A 9,949-nucleotide genomic window follows, 5' to 3' on the forward strand; every position below is an offset into this window, starting at 1 on the left:
GGGAAGAGCGCAATGATGGTGCCACCTTGGGCCAGTGAAACAACGTCCTCCACAACTAGACTGAACAACAAAAGGACATCAACTTGTCTGTTCCCCTTCCCCCCAATTCCCCAATAAAAATAATTTAAAAAAAAAAAAAAAAAGAGTGCAAGCTCTGAGCAACAGGGTCGCCAGTTCGATTCCCAGCCTGAGCTGAGCTGCCAACAGGTGACAGAATGGCTCAGCTAAATAAATAAATAAATTAATTAATTAATAAAAAGAAACGGGCAAAGCATCTAAATAGATGTTTCTCCAAAGAAGACACACAAATGGCCAACCAGCACATGAAAATATGCTCGATGTCACTAGTCATCAGGGAAATGCAAATCAAAACAAGTGAGACACCACCTCACACCCATTATAATGGCCACCACCCAGAAAATTGTCAATTATACCTCAATTTAAACAAAACAAAAACAAGTGTTGGCAAGGATGTGGAGAAGAGAGAGCCCCCTTGTGCACTGCTGGTGGGAAAGTGAAATGGAGCAGTCGCTGTGGAAAACTGTATGCAGCCTCCTCAAAAAGCTAAACAGAACTACCCTGTAATGATGAAGCGCATGCCACACCCTGGCCAGCTGTGAGCTCGGGCCACGCTTGGGTGGCTCTGACGCTGCTGAGGGTCTAGACCAAGGACGGCCACAGGAGGCTGGTGCTGCACCTCCCGAGGTGGCCTCCAGAATGGGGAGGCCAGGCTCAGCCCAGCAGATACCACTGGATGGGTGTCTGGGTGGCCCATCCTTCCCCAAACAGGTGCTTCTGACTGCGGTCTACATACCTCCCTGCCAAAGGATGAGCAGGGGTCCGTCTAGTCAGCCACGGTTTGGCCTAACCCTAAGTCACATGGAGACCCACCTGAAACACCAGATTTCACAGGCCAGACTGCCTGGCATAGGCAGATCCACTGCCGGGTGAGAAGGTGGGCAGTGTCCCCCAGGCTGCAGTGAGCAGCAGGAGACCTTATGGTGTCAGGGAGACCGGGCCCCAGTACCCACACTGGATGGCCCAGGGCGAATCCATGGACACTGGCTGGCCTGCTGAGATGCCCTTACCCTCCTGACGATAACGCAGCCTTTGTTTCGTTTGTTGGAAGAGCCCTCCTGTCCCCTGCTCTTGGCTGAGAGTGACTTGAAGCAAGCTAACTAGTCAGCCCCAAGACTTCCCGGGGACATGCCACCTGTGGGAAGTGAGTCTGTAGCTCTGGTGGCCACACCAGAAGGAAAACGAGGTGGCAGCCCTGGCTTTACATGTCAGACAGGGATGCCAGTTTCTGTCACTTTCAACCAAGGCCATACTAACATGACCCCCAAGAGGGTAACCATCCTGAAGAGTCAGTTTCCTTCAAGAAGAAGGAATTTCAGGGCCAAAACCTACATCACGAGGAGAACCTAAGGCGGGGAGCCAAGCCCTGCTCCAGAGCCTGGACCCGCTCCTCACCACCGACCATCCCACCATTCCCACTGCCGCTGCTCATGGAGTGGCCAGATCCTGAGGGGACAACTGCAGTGGTTCACCCACTGTCTTCCATCTGCCAAGATCCTGAGGACACTGGCCCATCCAACCTCACTGACACCTGTCTGCTGACACTCAGCACCACCAGTATCAGGAAGCTGCCCAGAGCCTACGGACACACTCAGAAACCCTGGGCGGCCCCTCTAGCCCCTAATGCACCTGCTCCCTGGCTCGTGTCAGCTCCTGGCTCCCGTCCTGCTGGTCCCCACCTCTTCCCAAGGCTCCATGAAGCTCACAGCGGGGCTGCTCCCGGGCCACTGTCCCCGGGAACTGTCCCTGGAGCATCCTACCCACTCAAGTGGGCAGCCTGTGCCATCCTGAGCAGAAGCGCAGTTTACAGGACCATGGCAAGGCGGAGGTCAAGCCCCCAAGCCAGTCTGCCTTTCGTTAACCCACTGCTTAGGCCAACTCTTTAGCAAGAGCAGGACAAAAAAGCCCATCTGTGTGCACAGGAGGCCCCTTGAGATAGACGCTTGACATGTCTCGGGTCACGAAGAAGTCTGGCCATGCATGTGCAGGCATCCAGCCCAGGCAGCCCCGTCCTCACTGGAGCCAATCACCAGACCGACCCAAAAAGATAACCGTCAGAACCTTACCCTGCCTCCACAAAGAAAGGAGGACCCCACCCCCTGGTGCCCAAACCCACGAAGCACTGGAGCAGCGTGCAGACACGGGAGCCTGAGCGACCCACCTCTGCTTGCTGGAGGTCTCCTCTGCTCGGGGCCGCCAGCCCCATGGCACCAGCTGCAGGTTGTCCAGGCGGTTGTCCACGGTCACCGCGTTCAGATGCACCACCTGGAAGCCAGGAGCGATGCCCCCACGGTGCCGCTCCCTGGGGACAGACAGACAGCTTTCTAGCGCAGCCTCCCAGACCTGCCCAAGCCTGTCAGCCACGTGGTCTGAACCAGCCCTCCTCACACTGCCGTGACGGGAACGCAGCAGGTGCAGGCTGCCCAGAGGACGCTACGTGTGTCAGTCTGTGGCCCAATGGACACACCACGTTGGCAGGTCAGCCCTTGGATTAAAAAGCGAGGCTGCTCGGGGCCATGGCTAGGGCTCCAAACCATCTAATACGTAGCCTAGAAAACGCCACACGTGAGTGGCCCCAAGCATTTCAGAACCCTACAGAGCACGCTGAGGGAAGCCGCCCTTTCCCCACATCCCTCTAACAGGCCCAGCAAGAGCCCAGAAGGGACCAGGCCCCACCCTGCCCCAGAGGCAGCTGTGTCTCCGGAGGGAGCGCCTGAGCAGAAAGGGCACTTGGTGACTGATGACTTTAGGCTGCCCCACCAGCGCCACAATATGTAGCCACTTGTTCCTCAGTTAACGGGAATGACACAAAAGCACTATCCGTCAACGAGGAAGGTGGTTCCGCTGGCTCCACACACATCAGGGTTCATGCACGACCCGAGGGGGGGGGGGGACAAGGAGCTCAAAACTACCCACCACAGCAGCTCATGAAGAAGCCTTCCCGACCCCCTTCCTCGGTTTTTGTCAAAGGCACATGCAAATATCTTAGCGCCATTTCCATCTGCGTCGACTTCCATCCGGGCCTGGGAGGAACAGGAAGAGGTTGTCAGAAAGCCTCCGATTCTCAGCAACATTTCAAACACCTCTTAGAAAAATTGGGCAATGTGAACAAGCAGAGGAACAAATGCCAGGCCTGTTCTTGGGGCCCTGGGAGTCTGCAGGAGCTCCCACAGACACGCGGCACGGAGAAGCCACGGAGAAGCCAGCGTGTCCCAACAAGCACCCTCCTCACCTCCCTGAATTCAAGCAAGATGCACTCATGAAGCACTCTGCACAATCTTGTGGGCATAGCAACTCACCCTCCCCCGCCCCAAAAAGCCCACAATCCTGTGAGCAAAGTGAACCCCTGCACGAGACACCACTGTGAGACCGTGAAGGGCAGAAATGAGGGTGCTGGCCCACAGACACCTGGAGAGTGTCCCTAAGGTAGGAGCGGGTGGTTCAAACAGAGCAAGGCGGGGTGATCAGAAGATGAGAGGAAGGAGCACTGGGCACCAGGACAGACAGCGGGGCCAATGCCAGGGAAAAACAGTCAGGTGGCATGGAACAGTCTCCCAAGGAACGGGGGCCTGTCCAACTGAACACCCAGTTGCAAACGTGACACAATTGGGTCTGTTTAGGAAAAGCTGGCAAGAAAAGTCGAAGTGCAGGAGGACCGGCGTGACAGGCAGCACTGAGACCCATGTTCACACACAAGGTCCTGCCCTCACATCTCGGGGAAGAAAACCATCCCTCACAGCCTGCCCGGGCACTGCCCGCCAGAAAGCAGGCCAGCGAAGGGAAGGCGGTCCTTACCTCAAAGGAGTAGCCCTCCACCAGCGGGATGTCTTGCTCGTCTATCAGTGTGTACTTGGTCTGGAAATCAACCACATTTCACAGCGTTACATTGGGGATCAGGGTAAGGCACTGGCAACAGGCAGGAGTGGCCCATCAGACTAAAAGGGCAGCAGTCAGGGGCGGGCAGCCTGTCGCATGGAGCAGGGAGACGTGCCCAAAGTTGGTACCACAGGAGCAGGTCTCAGGCCTCACTCCCACCCGCACCAGACTAACCCTTCGAAGCGCCACTGAACCGGCCAGCTTCTAAGCTGCGCGTTTGAATGTGCCAATAAGCCTAGTCCAACAAGCGGCTTCACTGGAGTAGAGACGGGCCCGGGGGCTGAGGCAGAACATCCAGGAGGTTTCAATGCTTATTGACTAGGCAGGGTAGTCGGGACTCAGGTGCTCACTGAGTTGTCCTTTTTAGCTTTTTGTTCCAAACAAAAGCTTAGAGGATGACCTTAATGCAGCCAGTCACTAAGTCAGAAGAAGTCTCAGACCTGTGGGGAGCCCACCCTTCCCTAGTTAGGAAGCCACATCCCTCCTGCAGGATGAGCAGACAACGGCCTCCGAACCACTCACTCTCGCCTGGAAAGCTTTTCTCTAGGATCTGAGTCCGTTTTACCTTCATCTGACTGCCTCTGCTCCTCTCTCCCACCAGAAGCTTCCGCCGCTTGTGATGGGAACAGGGTTCCCATCCAGGGTAAGGTCCGCGGCTGGTGCAGCTGCACGGCCGGCCGGCTCCTGGAAACAGCCAAGCCTCGATGCCCACAGGTGCTAGGAAGCCCCAGCCTCGAACACGGGGAGGGCGGGGCCAAGTATGGGAGAGAAGCGGAGGAAGGCCCTGCTCCGGCGAGGCCCACTGAGGCTCAGCCAGACGTGGCCACCGCCGGCAGCGTGAAACCTGCGCGAAGCTCCACCGTGACCCGCAGGCACGGAGCGGCGCGCACACACTGGTCTTGGCAAGGAGCGAGCGTGCCGCATCGCAAGGGCGCTGCGCTCCCGCGTCGCAGGTGCAGCCGACAGCCCCCTCCTCCCCGGAGCACCGTCGGAGCCCCAGGCCACGGCCGGAGGGTTGCCCCGCGGGGACATGCCGCCGGCCCGCCGCCCGCACAACCGCCAAGCCCTGCGACCCCCGCCCAGCCCCGCGCCCCGGCCCCGCGCCGCTCACCTTCCCGGCCACCCGGCCGAGCCGTACGATGCCCAATTTGAAGTCTGTCATGGCCAGGCCTGCGCTCGGCCGCCGGCGCCGCTCCCTCGGGAGGCGCGGGACCGGGGCGGGGCCGCGGCGCGCCTGGCGAGCCGGGCGAGCGGGCCGAGGTCGNATGAAAACAAAACTATCATAGTTTCATTTATAAAATGTTTAAAAGGTATTCACATAATGGTGATTTCATTTGTTTTATGGCTCTCAAATAATTTTTAAATTGTTGTGAGGGACAGGATTGGCTTTTCCGTCTCAAAAGTTTGCCGACCCCTAATCTAGGAGCTCTCGCTGGCTGGGGAGAGCCTGCCCCTCCCAGGGCTAGCTAATTCCTTGAGACAGCAAACACGCTTTCCATGAGCAAACCAGCCCGTCTAGAGCCCACACCCCCAGCCACTTCCTTCATCTAACTCGCACACTGGGCCAGGATTTCGCTGCCTAATCACCAGGTACTGGACAAGTAGAGCCCGCCCCCTAGGTGAGCCCACTGAAATTGCTGACACTGACCAGTCTTAAGCGCTCAAACTCACCTGCACTGCCTCACCGTTCCTTCCCACAGAAAACAATATGGGCTCTGGGCTGTGCTGTCCCTCGCCCCTTGCCAATGGAGCCATGCTGCCATTTTCCCACGTGGCCCTGTGTGCTGTGGCACTATAAGTACTAAACTTGCAAGCAGCTGTCTCTGTGTCTGTCACCTTACTTGATTAAAACCAATCCTGGGTACGGGTGGCCGGATGGCTCGGTTGGTTAGAGCGCATGCTCTGAACAACAAGGTTGCTGGTTAGATTCCCACATGGGCCAGTGAGCTGCGCCCTCCACAACTAGATTGAAGACAATGACTTGAGCTGAGCTGCCGGTGTGCGGCCAGATGGCTCGGTTGGTTAGAGCACACAACAAAGTTGCCAGTTCGATTCCTGCATGCCTGCACCGGCCGGCGCGCGCCGCCACGCCGCGACCAATGGGAGGCTGGCGAGTACGCCGGCGCGCTGAGGAGCGGGGCGAGCGCGGGGGAGGGGCGCGGCTGGGGGCGGCGCCTGCGCGGCCGCCAGGCGCTACGTCAGTTTCGCGGGAAGCTTTGTGCGGGCGTCGGCGCTGCCGGCTCCGCGTCCCGCGCGGACCGTCAAACCCCGATACTGCGCGCGGCCCCAGGGCCTGGCCGCACGCCCCGGAACGTCCCGAGGGGCCCTGAAGGACTCGCTGCGGCTCCCCATAAAAGGTTCGGCGTCCGCAGGGCAGCAGGCGGGGGTGCGGAAGGGACCCCGGAGCTGCGGGGCCGCCGTGGAGTAGGGACTGGGGCGGCCAGTGCCTGCAGAACGTAGGAGACGGCCCGGCCCGAGCTGAACGGGGCTAGCTGGCAGGACCAGGGCCCCTGACCGCCCTCCCTCATCCCCAGCCGCCCGACGTCTCTTCACAGGGGCCGCGTGGGGATCACTGGGTCCGCCCCTCAGGCTACCCCAACCTCCCTTGGGCCTCAAGCTCCTTAGCTGAGGTGGGCGATGCCCACGGCACTGAACAGCCTGGTGCAGGTCCTTCCTAAACAGCAAGTCCAGGGCCTGATGTCCCTGGGGGCCTCTGCCTACCACCCATGTCTGCTGGCGGCCACTCCAGCTGGGCTCTCACCCCGCTACCTGCTGAAACGCCTCCACACGTAACAAATGCCAGCTCCCTCCCTGCTCGTATTCCAGTGAGGGAGGCAGAAAAGGCCGGTGCTACGTGAGTTATATGCCTGTTAGAAATCGATAAAGAGGGGAAACGAAAGGATCTGTGTTGGGGGGGCGGGGTGTGTCAGTGAAGGCGGTGAGCAGAGTAGAGCCTCACTGATAGGTCAGTTTGAACAACCAGTGGGAGGAGAGGGTGTGAGCCCTGTGGGCACAGAGGGAAGAGTCGGGGCAAAGGCTCTGAATTGCCAGCATGTCTGGTGTGTTTGAAAAAGGGAGGTGGCCATTGTGACCAGACCACCAACAGGTGACACCACTGGAGGATTTGACTAGAGGAGTAGCTTTCCAATGCATCATACTGGCTGATGAGACAAAGGGAGGTGGGGGGTGGGGGCCCGCTGGGTCCCTGCTTTGGTTGCACTCACCTGGGAATTCCACTGGAGTGCCTCACTTCTCTTCCATGTAACCTCTCGGTGTGGCTTCACACTGTGCAGGGTTTCCCACATGGCCAGGCAGGAAGCATGGAGGGTGCTGCCCATTGGGCAAGCATTTATTGGGCCTCTGATGGAATTATGCTTTTTAGTGCCCCACTGGACAAAGCGAGTCACGCAGGCAAGCCCAGAGCCAGCGCAGGCGGGCTGTGCACCAGGAAGATTGCACTCAGGGCCTTCTAAGACCTCCAGAATGACCATCTCACCAAGGTGCTGGGCTTAGGAGTCCATTGTCTTATGATGTGCCCAAGGGCCAGGGTTGGGTGAGGCACATTGGGTGTGGCCCCTTTTGCTGCAGAGGCCTGTTATCTGCACCCCAACACCCAACATTCCATTCCCCAGCACAAGTGCTAGACATCCCCTTGAGAAAGGAAGCGTGCGCTCCGGAGTCACTGGTCCCTCGCAATTGTGAGTTGCAGCCAGGCACCTGTCCTGATGTTCCTTCAGCATGGCTCGCCTGCTCCCTGTACGAGCTCCCCTACTCCACTGTTTTTAGCAGTTCTTGGCTTCTCCTGGGCTCCTGGCCCTGCACCTCCGTTGTCCTCCCTTTTCCATAGAAAGTGGCCCATATTTGCTGCTGGGTAGCTTCCTCAGCCAGCCATTTGCCTGTAGAAAGTTAGGGGCCCAGAGGCCTCATTTATTTCAAAGCCTGTCCATTCGAGCTCAAGCAGATACAACCCTTTTTTAAAAACTGCATTTTCTATGTATCAAATTATAACCCACTCCATTAGGCAAAAGCTGCACCACAAATGTCTTTGAGAACACTCCTCTTCCCTTTGGTTTGCCTTGTTGTGTGGAATGAAGCCAATTGGCCCTTTAAGCCGCTGCCAGGAAGATCATTAGATTCACTTTCTGTCTTCCACATTACCACAAGCAACTGTCTTGCCATTTTTCTGCCAATACCTATCCCGGCTCACCCTGCCTCCAGCCTCCATCAGCAGTGTCCTCACTGCCCTGCCTGTGTGCACCTCTGCGGGGTTCCAAAGTCAGTGCCACGCTGGAATTTTGTTGGGGCAATGTGTCTCTTCTAAGTACCAACATCTGTTCCAGTTACCTGTTGCTGTGTAACTAACCACCCCAAACTTACTGGCTTAAAACAACTATTCATGTTCTCCTGGTTCTGTAATCTAGATTGAGCTCAGCTGGTTGGTTCTGCTGTTGGCTGGTGAGGCTGGTTGTCTTCTGCCGTCACCATCAGTTCCTGCCCTCCCTGTATGTTTGTGATGCTCCAGTCACACTGGGTCTGTGACTGTTCTGATGCGTTGAATGTGGTAGGAAGTTCTGGGACTTCAGAGCCCAGGCCTGAGGACTGGCCACTACACCCACCTTCCTCCCTCTTGGGGGCCTGTTTTCAGAACAAGTAACAAACTGGGGTGGTTTGTGCTGCAGCAGTAGATAGCTGACACAGCCAGGGCACTTGCATAGCCAGTCAGTGGGGTGTGATAGCGGCAGGAAGTCTGAGCCGGTGTCACTCATGTGTCCAGGCACTCTCTCTCTCTCCCCCTGTGAAATCTCTCCAGCAGGGTAACCAGACATTTTTACATGGCAGCTCGGGCCTCCCAAGAACATGCAACTGGCATGACATCTCTTCTGTCCCAGAAAAGCAAGTCGCAGGGCAGCCCAGGTCCAATGGGAGGGAATGGAACCCACTTTCTGATGGCAGGAAGTTCGTGAATTTTAGTAAGGGGATGGGAGAAGTGGTTGGCAGACATTTTTGCAGATCAACTGACAACACCATGGGAGGCAGCTGGTGTCAGCTGGAGAAGGTTCTTGGAGGAGAGTCAGGGGAATGAGAGCTGTATTCATCATGGCTTTTATTTTCCGTATGTATGATGCTTTGACATCTAGGATGGCTTGGCAAACTGCAGCTCACGAGCCACATGCGACTGTTTGGAGACGTACATGTGGCTCTGAAATAAAATTGAAAATGAAAACAAAACTATCATAGTTTCATTTATAAAATGTTTAAAAGGTATTCACATAATGGTGATTTCATTTGTTTTATGGCTCTCAAATAATTTTTAAATTGTTGTGAGGGACAGGATTGGCTTTTCCGTCTCAAAAGTTTGCCGACCCCTAATCTAGGAGCTCTCGCTGGCTGGGGAGAGCCTGCCCCTCCCAGGGCTAGCTAATTCCTTGAGACAGCAAACACGCTTTCCATGAGCAAACCAGCCCGTCTAGAGCCCACACCCCCAGCCACTTCCTTCATCTAACTCGCACACTGGGCCAGGATTTCGCTGCCTAATCACCAGGTACTGGACAAGTAGAGCCCGCCCCCTAGGTGAGCCCACTGAAATTGCTGACACTGACCAGTCTTAAGCGCTCAAACTCACCTGCACTGCCTCACCGTTCCTTCCCACAGAAAACAATATGGGCTCTGGGCTGTGCTGTCCCTCGCCCCTTGCCAATGGAGCCATGCTGCCATTTTCCCACGTGGCCCTGTGTGCTGTGGCACTATAAGTACTAAACTTGCAAGCAGCTGTCTCTGTGTCTGTCACCTTACTTGATTAAAACCAATCCTGGGTACGGGTGGCCGGATGGCTCGGTTGGTTAGAGCGCATGCTCTGAACAACAAGGTTGCTGGTTAGATTCCCACATGGGCCAGTGAGCTGCGCCCTCCACAACTAGATTGAAGACAATGACTTGAGCTGAGCTGCCGGTGTGCGGCCAGATGGCTCGGTTGGTTAGAGCACACAACAAAGTTG

At 56.7% G+C, this 9,949-nt stretch overlaps 1 protein-coding gene across 1 annotated transcript in view; it reads right to left on the reverse strand.

Annotated features, from left to right (window-relative positions):
• ZMYND19 (zinc finger MYND-type containing 19) overlaps positions 1-5,192 on the reverse strand; it is a 10,283-nt gene extending 5,091 nt beyond the window's left edge. Inside the window, exons 1-4 of the mRNA XM_019641278.1 lie at positions 5,066-5,192; positions 3,874-3,933; positions 2,995-3,101; positions 2,240-2,380 (exon numbers count right to left, since the gene is read on the reverse strand). Coding sequence (XP_019496823.1) covers positions 2,240-2,380; positions 2,995-3,101; positions 3,874-3,933; positions 5,066-5,116 — 359 coding nt within the window. The 5' untranslated portion in view covers positions 5,117-5,192. The remainder of the gene's footprint in view (positions 1-2,239; positions 2,381-2,994; positions 3,102-3,873; positions 3,934-5,065) is intronic.
• Positions 5,193-9,949: the final 4,757 nt, after the last annotated feature.

The sequence above is a fragment of the Hipposideros armiger genome, unplaced genomic scaffold, assembly GCF_001890085.2.
Source record: "Hipposideros armiger isolate ML-2016 unplaced genomic scaffold, ASM189008v1 scaffold_3, whole genome shotgun sequence".
Classification (NCBI taxonomy): Eukaryota; Metazoa; Chordata; class Mammalia; order Chiroptera; family Hipposideridae; genus Hipposideros; species Hipposideros armiger.